General features: G+C 48.7%; 4 protein-coding genes and 1 non-coding gene across 5 annotated transcripts; 4 read left to right on the forward strand and 1 right to left on the reverse strand.

Annotated features, from left to right (window-relative positions):
- Positions 1-319: 319 nt before the first annotated feature.
- Positions 320-4,386, forward strand: I303_100995 (uncharacterized protein; the record flags this gene model as incomplete). The annotated part of the gene is made up of 12 exons (XM_065968240.1): positions 320-322; positions 398-842; positions 901-1,167; positions 1,245-1,808; positions 1,872-2,137; positions 2,212-2,344; positions 2,403-2,875; positions 2,939-3,258; positions 3,322-3,700; positions 3,769-3,957; positions 4,023-4,283; positions 4,360-4,386. The coding sequence occupies 12 exons, from the start codon at positions 320-322 to the stop codon at positions 4,384-4,386; spliced, it is 3,327 nt and encodes a 1,108-aa protein (XP_065824312.1).
- A 1,002-nt stretch (positions 4,387-5,388) lies between these two features.
- I303_100996 (uncharacterized protein) lies at positions 5,389-6,305 on the forward strand (the record flags this gene model as incomplete). Its single annotated transcript, XM_065968241.1, has 3 exons — positions 5,389-5,565; positions 5,688-5,728; positions 5,816-6,305. The coding sequence occupies 3 exons, from the start codon at positions 5,389-5,391 to the stop codon at positions 6,303-6,305; spliced, it is 708 nt and encodes a 235-aa protein (XP_065824313.1).
- A 353-nt stretch (positions 6,306-6,658) lies between these two features.
- Positions 6,659-11,391, reverse strand: I303_100997 (uncharacterized protein; the record flags this gene model as incomplete). Its single annotated transcript, XM_065968242.1, has 10 exons — positions 6,659-6,738; positions 6,800-6,899; positions 6,961-7,090; positions 7,153-7,229; positions 7,295-7,357; positions 7,409-7,501; positions 7,571-9,034; positions 9,099-10,943; positions 11,008-11,063; positions 11,112-11,391. 10 exons carry the CDS (start codon positions 11,389-11,391, stop codon positions 6,659-6,661), a joined length of 4,188 nt encoding a protein of 1,395 aa, XP_065824314.1.
- A 1,103-nt stretch (positions 11,392-12,494) lies between these two features.
- On the forward strand, positions 12,495-12,608 carry I303_100998. Its single transcript, XR_001936482.2, has one exon. It is a non-coding gene; the product is annotated as a 5S ribosomal RNA (ribosomal RNA).
- Positions 12,609-13,198: 590 nt separating this feature from the next.
- Positions 13,199-17,632, forward strand: I303_100999 (uncharacterized protein; the record flags this gene model as incomplete). The annotated part of the gene is made up of 19 exons (XM_018404367.1): positions 13,199-13,442; positions 13,520-13,733; positions 13,795-13,826; positions 13,889-14,006; positions 14,049-14,086; positions 14,147-14,196; positions 14,247-14,624; positions 14,687-15,437; positions 15,505-15,688; positions 15,741-15,822; positions 15,884-15,979; positions 16,045-16,134; positions 16,196-16,298; positions 16,372-16,604; positions 16,663-16,703; positions 16,765-16,782; positions 16,845-16,998; positions 17,065-17,355; positions 17,453-17,632. The coding sequence occupies 19 exons, from the start codon at positions 13,199-13,201 to the stop codon at positions 17,630-17,632; spliced, it is 3,297 nt and encodes a 1,098-aa protein (XP_018267021.1).
- Positions 17,633-18,428: the final 796 nt, after the last annotated feature.

Raw genomic sequence — 18,428 nt, forward strand, 5'->3', positions numbered from 1 at the left:
TCATCATCATCATAGGTACAACTACTAGTCATCGATATTCTCATTACTTGAGCTCTCATTAGCGCACTCTTCACGACGTAGCACGTCTTTCCTGACTAGTTAGCCCACCGGAAACGATATTCTCACGATCAAAAAAACGCCCGGACTTCAAGACATAGGGTACAACGTCAATATCACACGATACAACACGACTCATCGACGTTGCGATAGTGAACCGTTGCAAAGCTGTCTCAGTCATTCAATCAAGCAACGCTAACATCCTAGCCTTACATCATCTGATCGTTGCTGAAAGCTGCCGACTCGAGATATCCCGGCAAAAATGGTATGTACCGTATTCATGCAGTCTGAAGGCTGAGGCTCACTTTGCTATGCTGACATCGTCAAACGCGAATCATAGCCACCTCCTCCGACAACTGATCCGAAGATAAACACTCTTCTCTCGACGATACAGTCCGAGAAGAGGAACTTGGAAGGTGCTAAAGCTGTGATGAGAGCTGTCGAAGCCTCATCCAAGAACGAAGCGGTCATTCAACAAGCTCAAAACGAAGTCAGATCAGCACAGGCATCAATCAAGTTTCTGGAGGATGAACTGGCAAAACTGCAGATGGGGTCTGGTGGGAGTGGATCTGGTAGTCCTATGAGACCGGGCGAAAGCTCTAGAAATCAAATGACACCTTCGAGATCGGGCCCATCGAACTTAGGTTACGGCGGAAATGGAGGACCTCCCGTTAGTCCCAGTCCTAGTCAAAAGGGCTACAACGTAGATAGGGACAGACCTTTACCTCCTCCTCCACCTGGATCCGATCAACCTGAACCGAAACAAAAGAATTACACCCAGCTAGGTAAGCCCAGCTTTTGGTCTGAACAAAGAAGGATGTATACTGAATCGCAGCAACACAGATCTGCAAAGGTATGACGCCCCTTTGACAGGGGCTAAAATCACTCGAATGCTCAATCAACTCCAGTTCAAGCTTCAAGTAGAAGAGCAGTACAAGCTTGGTATCGAGAAGATGGCCCAGGCGTATCGAATTGAAGGTGATAAGCGGTTACGAGGCGAAACGGACGCGAAGCGGGTTGAGTCGGACGGAAAAATACAATTACTGAGAAAGGCGAAGAGAAGGTATGAGACTCTGGCTAAATTTGGTGGAGCGGTCGAGGACGACGAAGGTGAGTTTGCCTTGAAAATCTGCGTCTATAAGCCAAATTGCCAAAGTTCAAATCTCACTCTTCTATCTAATTTACAGACCTCCTACCAGATGGTATGAAACGCAAAGATGCTCTAAGAAAGCCCATTTCCGGTAAATTAGTGGTCTCCCTCCGATCCGCTCGAGACCTGAATCATCGACCGCTACCACGTAAATCATCGAAGATCTACAATGAAACTACCGTTGTGATCAAGATCGAGGGGAATGAACGAGCCGTATCTCACCCGTCGAGAGTCGATAAATGGCATGAAGACTTCGAAATCTACGTTGACAAAGCGAATGAGGTGGAAGTCACGATATACGACAGTGTCGCTCCAGGTGACTCGGCGCCGATAGGTATGATGTGGTTCACTGTCAGTGATCTCCTAGAAGCTCTACGAAGGCAGAAAGTCGGAATCGAAACTCAAGGTGCCGGATGGGTCACCGCCGACGCCGCTGCTACCCTTGGTTCTCGATCTGGCGCTGCGCCAGATTCAGTCACGCTACATAGTGCAGGAACGATCCGAGGTCGACCGCCGGGACCGGATGGGAAGGGCCCAGAAGGTATAGAAGGGTGGTGGTCCGTGGAGCCAGCTGGCGCTATATCCCTCAGACTGGACTTTGGTGAGTTTCTCATCCGTTATGCTGATGTCGTGCGCAATAAGCTTATGTTCATACTCGAAATAGTCAAGGACAATGTTGCTGGCCAGAGAAGACCTTACGAAGCTCTTGGAAGAGCTGGAGCTGTCAGGAAGAGAAAGGGAGACGTTTACGAGATGAATGGTCATAAATTCGTTCAGAGGCAATTCTACCAACCTATCATGTGCGCTCTTTGTCAAGAGTTCTTGCTTACCGGTGAAGGATACCAATGTGAGGATTGTCGCTATGCTTGTCACAAGAAATGTTACCCGAAGGTGGTCACAAAGTGTATCAGCAAGACTCATGCAGATGCCGTAAGCTTGATTCCGCTCCATGTCTTCTTTACTGTTCACGGATACCCGGATGCTGACTTGCGCATGTCATGCAGGAGGGCGACGAAGACAAGATCAACCACCGTATTCCCCATCGGTTTACCCCTTACACCAACATTACTGCAAATTGGTGCTGTCACTGTGGTTATATGTTGCCGTTCGGTCGGAAGAATTCCGTCAAATGTTCAGGTGGGTTGATATTTCTTATTGTGACGTCGCAGAATAGCTGAGCTTTGGAGGACCGCAGAATGCTCTCTCACGTGCCATCAAACCTGTTCTCACCTTGTTCCTGATTTCTGCGGTATGACCATGGAGATGGCCAACATTCTGCTCAAGAATTTACGAGATATCAAGACGACGCAGGTCCACAAGAAGCCTTTACCGTCTGCCTCATCGTCAGTATCGACGCTTCCGGCGTATGCGTCACAAGAGAAGATCAGTGCACCACCTCAATTACCTCCTATACAAACGCAACCTCCCGTCCAAACACCCGCTCCCGCTAGACCGCCTCCCGGCGCATATGATCCTCGATACGGTCCGTCGGCTGCTCAACAACCGCGGCAGCCGCAACAGCTACCACCTCAGCAACAACCGTATACTCCTCAGCCTGGATATGACAACCTGAGACCGTCCGGCGGCAGACCTATGCCTCAGCCACCTGCACAACCTCAACAAAGGTTGAGCTACCAAGAGCAAAGGCCTCAGGATGGATATCAACAGGTGAGCATCGTGCTGTCTAAGCTAAGACCGTGGCAGCCTGATACTGATCTCTGAACGGAACAGATGCCCCCCGTTCAGGCTCCTGCTAAACTGCAACCCGCTCAAGCCGAACCCCCGAGGTCATATGCACCTTCGCCAGCCCCTTCCCAAGCTTCGACCCACTCTCAGGCTACAACAGTCATGGCCTCACGACCGTCGCAGCATTCCTTATCGTCGAGAGGAGTCACCAAGAAAATTGGATTGGACGATTTCAACTTCCTCGCCGTTCTGGGTAAAGGTAATTTCGGTAAGGTCATGCTGGCCGAGGAGAAAGCATCTAGCAACCTGTATGCTATCAAGGTATTGAAGAAGGAGTTTATCATTGAGAACGATGAAGTTGAGAGGTCAGTCCATCTTTTTCGGTACCCTAGGCATAGCGCTGATCGTGCTTGTGATCTCAACTGCAGCACTCAATCCGAAAAGAGAGTATTCTTGGCGGCTGCCCAGGAGCGACACCCCTTCTTACTGGGACTACATTCATGTTTCCAGACAGAGACTCGAGTGTACTTCGTCATGGAATATGTCTCAGGTGGAGATCTGATGTTGCACATCCAGAAGAAACAGTTTACCTTGCGTCAAGCCAAATTCTACGCGTGTGAAGTCTTATTGGCTCTTCAATACTTCCACTCAAAGGGAATCATTTACCGGGATCTGAAATTGGATAACATCCTTTTGACCTTGGACGGACATGTCAAAGTAGCGGATTACGGTCTCTGTAAAGAGGATATGTGGTATGGAAAAACTACCAGCACTTTCTGTGGTACTCCTGAGTTCATGGCCCCTGAGGTGAGTACACTCAACGAGATGCTGCAAGCAAGTCAATGTGCTGATTGTTTACCTCGTTCATACAATAGATCCTGCTAGAGCAGCGATATGGCAGAGCAGTCGATTGGTGGGCGTTTGGTGTTTTGACATACGAAATGTTGCTTGGTCAATCACCTTTCAGAGGTGACGACGAAGATGAAATCTTCGATGCTATCTTGGAGGATGAACCTTTGTATCCCATCACGATGCCTAGAGATGCCGTGTCGTTGTTGCAAAGGGTGAGTCAAATGCTACATCCCGATAGTATGACAGCAATGGCTAATGTAATTTGTTTTTGATACAGCTCTTGACACGAGATCCGACGCGTCGATTAGGTGCAGGAGAAGCGGATGCGGAAGATATCAAACGACATCTGTTCTTCAAAGATGTCAACTTCGATGATGTCTATAACAAACGCATCCCACCACCTTATTTCCCTACTATTGGAAACGCTACGGATACTAGTAACTTCGACCAGGAGTTTACCAGGGAGCAACCGACTTTGACTCCGGTGCATACTCAGCTGAGCTCGCAGGATCAGCAAGAGTTTGCCGGATTCTCTTGGGTGAGTAGTCCTCCGATTCTATCAAGAAGGCGACCAGTCAGATTACATCCGCTGATCATGATTCTCCCATTCATAGATTGCCCCTTGGGCAGCACAAGCATAAATCAGATACGACCAGAGGGGATGACCGGAAGATGAAACAGTACAGAAAAGAGAAGAGTTCACGAAAAGATCAATTAGATTGTATAGAAACATGGTAGTATGACGGATTGATGAACCCGGGCAGATAGGTGCATGGTGTATTGATGAGACCTAGATGGCGCGATGGCATGATGGCGTAACGATGGCGCGAAAAAGTACGAGGAAGTCACGAATAGCTCTTTGTCCCATATATACGATTAACATTAATAAGAATGCTTTTGTCTCTTGTTCTTCTGTGGACGAACCGAATGAAAATTGTATATATACGTCGACGAGGGGCGAGAGGCAATGTCTGAGCCATCGACAACGAATCTCGGTCAGAGTTAGGGTTGGAGTTGGCATGGACCCAAAGGAGGGCAATAAAACCAGTGTTCTCAGCTAGCGTACAATATTTTTGCCCTGAAGAAGATCATCGCTGTCGTTTACGAAGTGTATGCTTATCATCTGATTATTCGCATCCAATCAAATGGGGAAGATAAGCAAACTCGCTTGTGTGTCCTTGGAAGTATGTCGAAAGGATCCCCTTGAGCTTCATTCCCATCACGACGCTAAGTCAGTACCGTCCTTTGGGCTGCATTTCGGGTCAGAGTCGTCGGCTTTGACTCCAAAGCTGTTAGGAGAGGCCAGTGGGACAGAAGAGAGGAGTCTTACAAGAAGCATGTTCATCATAAAACCCCTGAAAACGCCTCGAGCTGCCTTTACGTCTTTACAAGGGAAAAATTGTTGATCGAAGCTTGAGTATGGACAGGGATCGGTGCTTCGCTGATGTAAGAAAGTCGTGTTTTGAGTGATAGTGTTGAATAGAAGAACGTAAGCGATACTGTATGTCTTCATTTGCCCTGTCTCGAGGGTATATATGTATATATAGAGTAGATCGTGCTTTTAGTCCTGTAGTCTTGTATAAACTGTATTCGTCCCATCGTATCAATCTCATTACATCGTACTGCAGAAGTAATCTTACGAAATGACCATTCCCTTGACTTCACGTATCCGAACACCTAAAGGCAGACCACACACCTTGATCCGAGAACCGACTTTCTACCAGGAGGCGTATCTGGCCTCTTCAAGCTACGTCCAGGCTATAGGGAATCAGCTCAAGAGGGATTGGGGCTTTCGGTCGATCGAGGCAGACGATGTAGCGGTAAGTGGCTTTGGGACACATCTGATCACCTGCACACTAGTGGCAGCAAAGTAAAGAAGTGCCCGCGTTACTGTATTTAATACCATCGAAAGACCTGTACTGACTTCTAAGCTGCGCTCTAGAGATGTCAACCCTTCCTCCTAGCTGAACACGCTGATACATTGTTGAGCTTGATCTCCACCTCAACTCCCCAACACATCATTCAGCTTCCCACCAATTTATCCCAACTCTCATTCTTATCCTGACCCAGACATCACCAGAACTTATCAGCCTTCTCGACCGTCTTGACGAGCTCCTACATTCGAATCACGGAAGATACCCTCTCTATCGGACCCCTGAGAGACTTGATCTCATTCTTACAATGCTTGTTACCCTCTTCGAACGCCTTATCGTTGGCCCCATCCAGCAGTGCCACTTCAAGCTTCGCAATCGGGAGATGCTTAGGCACTTCGGAAGGGGACGCAGACTTGGTTGATCGCCAGCGCGAGGACAGACAAATTGAAGAGACGAAAGGTCTCATGATCGACTCTTGGCGAGGCGCTGTTGTCGAATGTACGGGTCAGGATGAGCCTCAAGCCATTTCTACTCCGTGCACGACCTGGCTGGACAAGAACGAAGATATGTTAAGAGATACGGTGGGGTGCGGGTATTATAGGAGATTGAGAGAGGTGGCGGAGGATCAGAAGGAAGTAGGACCAGAGGTCCAAGTGGGTGTGAATGTTAAGATTGTAGAGATCTGAAGGAGGTTTTAGACTATAGCCAAGTTGTACTGTATATATTTGACCAGGATTCGCCGCTCCGCGAGAGTGGAACCTGGTAAACGCTTTGGAGTCTTAACGAGTTTTCATGGGATGAGATGCAACGTGTTGATGTTTTCATTGCTCTTGACGACAGATTAGAATATGTTAAATCAAATCACCAGCCGTGATCAACTGCATAGCAATGCTCGTTAATGATATGATATAATGCTTACATACAAGTTATGATTAATTTCGTGTGACTAAATCTCTTTTACCACGCCCAAGACAACAACATCTCATGCTGTCCGTCTGGTGGCTATTCGTGTCGGCGTAATGACCTAGAAGTAGGACGACTATATCTTCCCGCTCAACCAATTCGGTCTTTCTACGTTGGCGCTGAATTTCTCGGCACCCTGTCTCGGTTCAAGCATCACTGAGTCAAGGAATCAGCTATGTCAGCAATATACTGTTGCACGTGTGTAAAGTGAACTCACAGGACTTTCGGTACAGCGCATCGACTGATCCACTTCCTCGTTCAGTCAAAACCCGTTTCAAAAACATCTGGACAGCTTCCAGTTCGTGGAAATTGAAAGGCTAAAACGTTTTAGATCTTAGCACGTGGTCGAGATCTTCAGCAAAAGACCCTCGGACATACCTCTTGATACCTTTTGAAGTCCATTGCTATTCGCCCCAGCTTGTTGTATTTGTCTTGATTGATGAGCATGAGTTCAGGCTCGAGGACTGATGGTCGGGTGCTCGCATTACCGTCAGAGGTAAAAGTGATGCTGCAATGTTTAAAATTATAAGCTGGTCACTTCTTCCCTATAGATGATGAACTTGAGCTTACTCCGTGAGGATCAGACCCAGAAAAGGAAGACAAGGGGTGGGCGCCTCCCGCAGTCTCGCTCGATAGGCTGCATGATTCTGTAACCGGACCGTTAGCGTATTCCCATTTCACCTTGACTCCCGTTCACCCCGGCGAGACATACCTTGGTATGCTCAATGACGCCCCGGAGTCGCTCAATCGTGACTTTATACTTGGTGGGCAAGGCCTGTCGATTGCTATCAGTATCTTACGATAAGCTCATGGCGATGACACTTACATCCCAGGTCTTTTTGAGTCGCATGATGGTACTGCTATTCAGTCCGGCTAGAACCGCAAACATAGTCGAGAAGTTGTACATCATGAGGCATTTCTAATCCACGGTAAATTGCACAATCAGCATCTAGTCGTCATGATGCCGTTGACACGAATGAAAACTCACGTCAGCTAGCTTGATGAAGAATTTGACCAAATTTGCACGTTTCTTAGCATCTGTTTCATTCAGGATACTGTCCGCGACCCATCCGGTGATCTGATTCGACAGCGTGCTTAGAGCTTTCAGTTCTGGGATTGTCTTCTTGCCGGTCTGAAGCAGATCTTCAGGAACGACCAAACAGAACATCTTGCTTTCCATAATTGTAAACTGTCGAGCTAGCTCCAGTGTATCAAATTCTGTTATATTCACGTTGTTCCCGGCGGCAGCGGCTCTTTGCAAGAGCGAATGGAGGTTCTTGCTGATCACCGGCGTTGGAGGGAGTCCGCCTGATATGGTCGGGGGATGCAAGAATCCAGATTGACTGGCGCTCCTGATCCGGTCCATGGACACGGGTCTGTTCAAACTTTTGATGCTGGATCGATCGGACACAGCTGACATCGGTCCATTCAGCTTGCGTCGAGCGGCATCTGCTAATCTCGGACCCATAGCTGGGAGCGTCGCCGATACCACGTCTTTAGCAAACGCTTGAAGGGTATCCAAGATGACATCATCGGTTTCTTCTCGCCAATGTTGGTCAAGCCATGATTTAAGGAAATTGTAGATTCTCAGTCGCACTGGTACGACTTTCCTCTCTATCCATATAGCTCGCTCCTTTTCGCCGAAAGTCATAGCTGCCGGAGGTTGCAGATCGTACCGTGTCATGACAGCCTCGAGAAGCTGAATGGGTGTTGTGAACATTCGGAAGGTATAGAAGAATGTCGCATTAAAAGTGGGATCCACCGGTCCATCGTGAGGGGTCATCTTCTCCACCAATACAGCTAAAGAAGCGCCAACGATAGCCCCTTCAGAATTAAAGGCGATTTCTCGGGGATCGTAGTCGTGAGCTACTACCCAGAATCGCACATCGGAATTGGCTGATGGGGTTGGCGCAGTGACACTGCGTACAGGAGCCGCAGGGCGAAGCAGACTTTGAGGTTTCGCCACGATTGGGTCATTCAAGGACAAGTGGGTTGCGGCCTGCGACAGATCTTGAGCGGTGGACGGTATGTCTACTTGTAGTTCACCGAAAGCGGGAACGTCATGCGCTGCTGGAGATTGTGGTGTTGCGGCATTGAATTCGCTGATGTCCGATGAGCGGATAGAGGTTGGTGCAGTGGATGTAACGGAAACTTGAGAGCTGGCAGACGTGTATGTTGACAGTCTGGACGATGCGGAAATAGTTCCCCTCGACGCTCGGCGCTGGTTGTTGAGAGGGATATCGTAGTCAGCGGTGAACTTATCAAGGTCCGCTGAACGCGACGGCGATCGATGTTTCACCCTGGGAGGAGCGGGCGAAGTCAGACTCGAAGATCGACTGCGTGGGCCGCTATGATTGGTCTCTTCAAGGGCTTTGAGTAGGTCGTCCGATGGTCTGCGAGCATCGGACAGAAGGACTGGACTGGTGTGGTTGTGCTGCAGAGTGGGACGTGACTACGATGCCTCATCAGCCTCACCATTTAAGTGTACCATCGAAAGGACTCACTGGGAAGCTCACAGGAGCTGCCAAAGTCGGATACATCATCGGACGCATTGTCAAGTCCTCATCCTTGTTGTAATCCTGCACTACTTCTTGGTCTTCCTCTTCTTCAGTCTCTTCGTCCTCATCTTCTTCCATAGGTGCTTGTACCATAGTGCCATCTTGTTGATACCGTCGCTGCAAAGTGCTAAGACTGGTGGCTTTTCTGTGCAAGCCTGATAATGTATGGACACCTCTCTGCCCGACCGGTTTCTCTCGCATGATCAAGGGTGTCTCATGCCCATGAGATGGACGGGGCGTCGACTGTCGACTGTTGTTATCGCTTTGACGAGGGGTCGCGTTCAGGTGGACAGTATCGTCCTCTGGTAGACATAATTTTACCAAACGGACACACTCGGTTCCCGCTCGAAGGGTGCTTGTTGCGGCCTGGAGTAGCCTGGCTTTCTCGGTATCATAGCTGTCTTCTCCAGTTTCCGAGAAAGGTGCGTTGGCAACTATCTCCGCGCTTTCCACTAATTTGGAAGCGACATCGTATAATTGGTCCTTGGCGAGTCGCAGCGTTTCGATTTCTCGGGGCCGCTTATGTCTGACCCCGGCATTCCGTCCAACAGCTTCGACAATTGTCAACAATTCTCTAACACTATCTATGGTCTCCCTAGTCATTTCTATCAGATGGGCATGACTGGAAGGATGTGAGCTGATACTGTGAGAGTGTATATGACCTATGAAAGCCGCAATGATTGAGAGGAGGCCATCTTCAGCGTGACCTATAAGTTCGTGGACGTCGGCAATCGAGCCGAGTTGGCGATTTGTTACCGTGGCTTGAGGGGTTGGTATGGGTGTCGTATCCTCCCAGGGCATATGCACATCTTCGGAAGAAGCTGTACTGACTTGGCTGAACGCGCTGTCGATACTGCCAGGTACTCTCCGGTCGTGCAGAGATCTGGAGGTGATAGGGGAAGATCGACCTGACGTCTGAGAGAAATTTGCAGACATGGGTGTGTTCATGAGCGACGGCGATCTTTCACGACCGGCTCGAGAGCTCGAAGCAGAAGATACGACGGACGCGGTGGGTAGTGGTGGCGGGGGACTTGCGGCTCTTCTCCTCGCAGCTCTCAGATCGCCTATACTGGCAGCTCGAAGCCGGAACGTCTCTTGGATCCTAGCGTTACCGTTTGTCGGTGTATGAACGCGGGTCTTGCCGTTCGTCGAGACAGATCTTGAATTAGGATCCGTTTCGACTGAGGTGTCTGTATTGCCGCCGATCGATATCTCTTGAGGCATATCCGTCAAGTTCACAGTCACGCCGCACTCGTCGGCCAAATGTAAGAATCGCTTGACAGAGGCGAACACGCCTCGAGCAGCTCTCGCCAAGGCTTCTAATTCTTTCGTATCGTCTACATCTTCCGCTTGCTCCACAGTCCCCGCTGTCTTTGCACATCCTACCAGTTTCGATAATTCGACCAAAACGATTTTTCTCTCCCTCGCTAGTACTGGCCAAGTGACCAGAGTAGTAGACTCTTTGCTCAGACAGTCTGTCTGCATGAGTGCTGCTCGGATTGAGGATATCACACATGCCGTCGAGGGCTGTATATGTGGCTTTTTGTTGGAGTGTATGGCTGATTCCAGAAGCGAGAGGGACTGGACGATAGGATGCAAAAGGGTCTGAAATGCCGGGCCTAGAGTTTTGGGATCCCGTTGATCAGGCGGAGAAGCCTTGTGTTGGGACGCAGCGGAGGTTGATGCTCGTGAGTGGTGTGAGGCAGCTGAGGTGTGACGAGCATGGTGGACGTCAGAATGTCGAGTGGTGGGACTTGTAGTCGACTTTTGGCTGGCAGAGGACTCGTCACGTCGATGAAAAGACTGTCGCGTTACGAGCGGCATCAGCGGACTATGGATTAATTTGATTTCGATCAAGCTGACTTACCCCATCCCAGCCCATCTCACGAACATAATTACTGGGAAACCAGCCTCTCCGTAAGCCTTTCATGGTGTGCTCTTCATCGTTGTTGGCCAATCTGGCCGTGTCACTGATCTCCCCATCCCACCATCCAGTCGCATCCCGTACGTGTACTCTGATGATCTCTCCCGATTTGAAGCTAAGATACATGTTCGAGTTGGAAGCTGATGTCGAGGCCAGAAGGGATGGATCGAAGTCATGAATTGCTTGAACGTGAGTCGGAAGCCGAGGGACATGTTGAGGCGAGATGGGAGTGGGCGGTGATACGACATGATGGGTCGAGGGTCCCGCTTCGGATGTTGAGTGATACGAAGATGCAGATGAAGATGCTTTTGATCTATGTGATATCATGGTGAAAATATGTTGTGTGGCTCAATATCCTTCCTATTCTGGCGAGCTTTTTCTACTGGATTTTAAGGCGATCAAGTGAGGTCATTCCTCGATAGTTTACAGGTATCGTCGTCGAACACTGGTCTGATCAACTGTAATTGGAGAATGTCATGTCGCGTTCTATTTCTGTTCGTAGTGACGACGACAACGACAACGATAGTCACGCTCTGCAGGTCAGCGATCAGTCTTTTGATTCCAACATTGAGGAGTCAGGACGATGTTGTGAGTGTTGCCAAGCGACGAGCGGTAGTCCAAGGAACAGACTGAGAAGGAAGTGGAACGGATGGGCGAGCTCACCGAAATCTGTTGGCCGCCTTTGGTACTTCCGATGCCTTTTCAACACATTGACTCGGTATAGTCTTTTCGTTTGGCATACATAGGAATGAGCTGATACAAGAGGTTCCGAGCGATTCCGCCGAGTACAGGTGGACAAGTACAGTGCAAGGAATTGAGTGGTACTCTTTTGAGAGTGAATAAGTGTTTTAGGATTTGCGCATTGGGCGCGTCACTGGTGGAAGGTAATTCTCTCCCACTTCGCGTGTGCTTTTACAACCCGAATCAATCGAGTATCACCCCTGAACCTTTAATCTCTTCTTCCTTTCTCTCGTAATAGGTCAACCAAGTGACTGTAATACTGATGATCTGCAGGGCATGTCCTTGACATCGGCTGCACCAAGCAAGCAGCTGATAATCGGCATATGTCCATGTCAACAAATGTCAAAGTTAAAAGCTTACATTCCGAGATGATGAGGCGGCCAGGCCAGGCAACGTATCGATCATATGGTATATGTTCGAGCTGCCTCGATCACGTCGACACCTCCAGACAACAGTTCAAGGTCTCTTCTTGAGCCGGCAGATGTTTGTCAACGATACATTACAGACGCGTCTTCCAGAATGCTTTGCATCAGGTCACTCATTCCTGATGGGTCGCCATAGAAGAATACAGACACCAATCTCCTCTTATGCCTTTACACGTCATTGCGAAGCCTTATTTTCTGCTCTCTGTCACGAATGTTCTTACCACAAGGCATATAAGAAGATAAACAATCGATGAGACCCTCATCCACAGTCACAGAATCCAGAAAGCACCGGGTCTCGTCAGCTCCCCGTAGTTAAGTTGGATATCGCTCGGTCAGTACCAAGATGGGGGACCACTTGGGAATCACGAGTGCTGTGGTTTCTCTTTTGTCTCCGGATTTTTCTGCTGGCCATCCATCCTAAGCCAGGCTGTCTTGGAGCGACTGAAGGCATGCAGCTCAACAGGACTGTCTGTCGCTGCTACAAGTTGTTGCTGATTCCAAAGGGCGTAGATTGTGATTTGTCTGGACCGGTGATCGCCGTCAGACATACCGGAATCAGGCACCTTGCTTGTTTGTTTGTCTCAAACCATTTCGAAAACATGGGCCAAGCTGGCCAACTTTATTTCAATCCGACTCTCGGATTCGATGACAACTGACATTGCAGCTCATCTTCGAAAGTAATCTTGTCGAGCGCATTGTGCTGCTCAACCATCCATCTCGACCCCTTGCTGACCGAGGTCGACTAGACATCGGAAACCCTTTCGTCTCCAAACGCACATCACGAGACTGAAAAGCTTCCGCTAAATCGTGACATCATCCGAAGTACGCAGGAAATAACATAAACAAATACCGGCCGCCGTATTTGTGACTGCTTCACAGGCTTTTCGACAATTCAAGAAGCGACATCGTATGCTGTAGGGAGCACCGAGTGTTCGAATCCAAACACTCAGATACAGGCAGAGGATAATATGTCACAATCAACAGCGTCGAGCGAGCCGGCTCAACAGATCCACGAGTCATCGAAGGAGAAAATGGTATCCTCGAATACCGACCCCAAGCAGGAGAGCACCGGCTCTGTGGACAGGTTAGCGAGGAAGCTGCATATACCAGAGTCATTCAGGCCATCTCTGACGGATAGGCGACAATGGAAGAACTTCATACGATGCATGCTTGTGACGCTGGGATCGATGGTAGTCATGCTGGCTCAGAGCTGTAAGTCGAAGTGCCCTTCTTCCAGTCCCAATCCGGCCGCTGGTTTTGAGCTTAATGGAATGCTGTGCCCTATGCAGCTCTGAACAAGATTGGACAAGCCGCTTTCTTCGGAGCTCTGATGAGTCAGATGTTGCCCCCTTCCATGGCCTTATCAATCTACCTATTTGCCCTGCTCACCCTTTTGATCGGTCTGTGTTTCGGTTGGGCATGGGGGATCGCTGGTATGGCAGCTGCTATCCGAGCACGGGATCAAGTTCTGCTTCAGCAGCAAGTTCAGAGAGAACAATCAACGTGAGTCCAGTACTATCCGGCTGCCGGATGGGTGAGATGTTCTGACTTATCTGGTGGGCAGGTACGATACTACTGCTAATATCGAAGCACAATGTGAGCTTTCCCTACGATCCTAGACGCATGAAAAGGATGTTGAGACCAAAATGCTGCTGTAGACCAAGCTTCGATATTCAGAGGGGCGTTCCTTGACCCTCGAGCTTCGACCGTGTTTGGGGTGTTCCTGTTTGTCGGAGCATATTTTTTGGGTTTCGTGCGAGCTACAAAACCCAGACTGTAAGTCACCCTTTACCTCGGATTTTGGCTGATGTCGAATAGGACTCTGGGTTGTATCTTCGGTACTATCATCATGGATCGTAAGCATATTTTCAGCTATGTTATTACGATTTATACTGACATTTCTACCCAACTCGCAGTCATGTGTTCATTCGGTCCACTATTCCCTCTCCCGGTGTATACCCTAGCTGTAGGTCCACAGTGCATAGCTTTCCAATGAACGCTGACGATTGGACGTAGAAAACACTGCTCATTCCCGCCGGATGCTTCATCGGAATTGCGCTTGCCTCGATATTCCTAATTTTCCCTCAAACCTTGAACCATATCATGCTAGATTCGATCACCACCAAGATGCTAGGGCCGACCATCCAGCTGCTCAAAATACAATCTCAAGTGGTTACGACCTCACCTCAGGACACCGATAAATGGCACGAATTGGCTACGAAATCTTTCGAGTTGCGCGCCGGTCATATAGCTGGGACCACCGCTCTGGAGGGACAGACTGCCTTGTTGCAACTTGAGATTACCCGTGGTCAGATTGGACCGGGAGATTTGCAGAAGGTTTTCGCGAAAGTCAAGAACTTGGGATTGAGAGCTTATGGTCTGGCGAGTTTCTCTGTGAGTATTCCTCTTTTTCCTGTTCTGAGGGACCTCGTCTTATCATGGTTACTGCGTCACAGATGGTGGTGGACGAACAGCACCGATCATTCAAGGCCACGATGGAAGACACCACCTCGCACTCGATAGTCAGGACCAAAGCGCACGTCGATCGAATGAAGAAGCACATCGACGACACGCACAGCTTGACCGGATTACTGCCCATATTAGCTGACTCCACTGCCGACTTGCGACAAAGCTCGATCAAAGCCTTGGATGATCTTTCAGAATGGCTATTACTGGTCAACCATACACGGTGGAAGAAGAAGCCTGCCGATGCTCCGACTATCGCTCAAAGAGAAGATAATCTGAATGGTGTCAAGGAAGCGTTGAGGCAATTTAGGGAAACAAAGCACTTTGATATGCTTGAACCGTACAAAGATAGCTTCGACCCTCCTACTGGTCAACTGAAAGATCACCTGGTGGAAAAGTACCGATATTCCTCCAGAGATCTGTTCCGGTGTTTCGTCTTCACGTCGACCTTGATCGCTTTTGCGATTGACTTGATCGAGTTATTGGAACTTCTTCTGCAGATCGAGAAGGATAATCCGAAAAGCAAGATACAATTGCCCAACGCATTCACCAAGAACGTGGTCAAATCTGCGAATGAGAAGGGGGGTGGGAACCCGTTAGACATGGGAACGAGCGATAATTCGACGTTGGACATCAATGATAGGATTGAGGAGGACGATCATGATGACCAGCGGAGCGAGACTAGTACGGCGGTTGAGAAGAAACAAGATCCAAAGAAGGAGAAGAAGGTCAAATCCCATAGTGAGACATCCGTCCTGCACAAAGTTGACGATCACTCTCGCTTGGATAGCTAATGCGTACGCCGCAGAGAAAGATCCAGATGCGGAAGATCCCAGAAACGCTTTCCAGCGCTTTGGTCGATCAATATACCATCTCTGGCAGGGTCTTACAGGTCCCTCAGGACTATTCGCCCTCAAGTATGCCTTGGTATCAGTAGCTCTGTGGATACCGGCTGTTTGTCCGTCGTCCGCGTATTTCACCTACACAAATCGGTAAGCAGTGAGCCATTGGGGATTACCCGAGCACAGCTGATGCGTAATATAGTGGTCTATGGGCTTTGATCATGGCTCAAACGGGGTTAGGAGTATTCACCGGTGAACAGATACTGCAATTCGCTCTTCGTATGGTAAGTACCAGACATAATCATCCGTACTGTATACTGATTCTCATCACCAAAATCCCAACAGAGCGGGACTGTGGCTGGTCTTGTATTGGGCATGTTAGCTTGGTATATTGGTTCTGGGCACGGAACAGGCAACCCATATGGCGTTGCGGCAGCGACAGTGAGTTCTAGTGGTGAATGCGGAGATGATGGGAAAGCTGATCGACTGCTGCGATTGCGTCTTAGATGGTGCTCATTGCACCCTGCTTGTTTATACGTATCGCCGTTCCTATCGAGAAAGCGGCGTTCTTCCTGATGACGAACGTCACCCTGATGGTGAGTCATCAACACGGATTATAATCATGTTGCGCGAGTTGACGGTAATGAGATTTCTCAGTTCGTGGTTGGCTATTCATGGGTGGACGAACATACATATCAAACAGCCAACCAAGGTTCGGGAGCAGGACTGGCAGGCAGAAGAGCGCTCTTAGTCATCATAGGTACTTCTGGCCTGTTCTCATGTGACTCATGATGTCAAAGGTGCCTGAGCTGATGTGACGAGCTCCCATATAGGATTTACTGCTGCGTTCATCATCATGCTTTTCCCTCGACCTGTATCGGCGCGAGCATTATTCCGAAAGCGATTAGCGAAGAACATGGCTGACATTGGAGACTTGTACGGGAAAGTCGTGACTGGGATAGAGGGTGAAATGGATCATGATAATGCCGAAAGTGACGTGGAAGATAAGGGTAAGATTGCCGAAGTCAGGAGAGAAAGATACAAGGGAGGCTTCATGAAAGTTCTAGTGGGTCCTTTCTTTTGCTCCAACCGACCAAGCTTTTCGCTAATCAATGAATACGTAGGGCCGAATTATGGGTATGCAGCCTCAACTCATCTACGCTAGGTGAGTGCCTCGTCTCGGACATTGAGCGTCTCTAGCTGATCCGGTGCCTCCTACCCCGCAGTGTCGAACCTGGGTTACGGTATGTTCGATCCCACTTCAAAGCGTTTCTGGACCAAACTGATAGCTAATCATTTGCTGCAGAGGACCGTGGCCGAAAGCGAAATATGAAGCTTTGTTTAAAACCCAAAGTCAAATCCTTTCGACACTAGCATTACTATCGAGCGCGTACTCAAGGATGGATATCAGATGGTGTAAAAGGCTTGCAAGCCGTTCCGAGCTGATGCACCCGTCTTTCGTGAGCTGCCTTCCATCTTGGAAATCGGTGATCAGAAAGCTAATCATAAGGAATGGATGGGGACAGATCGCCGATTGCCTGTCGATGTTTTCGATATTACAGCAATCGCTGCGTACTGGTGATTCTTTGCCACCGATGATACCCATTTTCGAGAGGTTAGCTATTCATCGAAGCGCTTTACTTGGACCAAGTGGCCAGAAGAAGACCATTTTGAGCCACACTGATAAACAAAATGGCGATGGTCAGTCTGACCAGGATGGAGGGGATGATGGAGGACCGATCGATACTGGGATGGAAATGGCGACTAGAGATGCTCAGAATGTGCTTCAAGGTGTGATAAGCTGGGATACGATTCACGTGAGTTGACCAATAATGAAGACACCCCGGTCAATCTGTTCTGCCATACGAGACTGACGAAATGCAAATGAACCTGTCTGACGGCTTGACGATACAGGACGAGCAAATTGCCTTGTTTGCGACTGCGAACATAGCCCTGGTGCATATTGCCGTGGGTCTGAACGAGATGTTCAGGATAGTCAGGAGTCTGGTAGGTGAGAAAGAACTGCAAGGTCTGGATAGAGCCTCGGAGAGGTGGGCTAGAGGAGAATTAGGGATGAACCAAGATAGAGTCTGATGAACACGGATGTCAGGATCGAAACAGGTTTAGGTGGCTTGAAACGGGACTTTGGACTAGGGGATTTTTGAATTATCGGATTTATAATCTGTTTACCTGTCAATTCAATGTACAATGTAAAATGCACAATGTACACTAGTGCCTTGAGGATCTGCAGCTGAATCATTGATGTATGCTTGCTTAGATGCATGCTTGCAAAGAAGCTTGTTCATTGAACAAACTCAATGAAGCAGAGGCACATACATACATACTCTCTGCCTGACGGAAGTATCTCGCGTGATAACGTAACTCACACGAGGCTGATGAATGCACGCGCCTTCTTTTCCCACGTAAATTATCTTGGCCGCTTTCCAAAATCAACAACAACATTTGTCCATCCTTGAATGGTGGGAGATATTTCATTCTCTCCGTCGCATCCCATGGGTCGTTCTTAATGATACAGAAAAAACATCTGAGATGTCACGGTCGATGGACAACTGATAGGAGAAAGCGGCAGTTGACAATTGATGAATTGTCTGGTCGTCTCGGTTTCCGTGGTGTTTGGCTTTGGCTCTTTCGCATCGTTGGCAATTCATGAAAGAAAGATAATCAACAGTAAATAGGCTTAGATAATGTCTTACCCTGCACGAGATGTACAATTGTACAATTGAGATGAGCTGAGCAGGTGATCAGCATGTGTCCGACCATTTGACCAAGTTACTCACTTACTTACTGCTGTCGGATTGACTTGTGATCTGTGGGAAAATGTTAGTAGATCGTCGATCTTGATCAATTTAGACCTGTTGAAATAAACAAG

The sequence above is a fragment of the Kwoniella dejecticola genome, chromosome 1 (genome assembly GCF_000512565.2).
Source record: "Kwoniella dejecticola CBS 10117 chromosome 1, complete sequence".
Classification (NCBI taxonomy): Eukaryota; Fungi; Basidiomycota; class Tremellomycetes; order Tremellales; family Cryptococcaceae; genus Kwoniella; species Kwoniella dejecticola.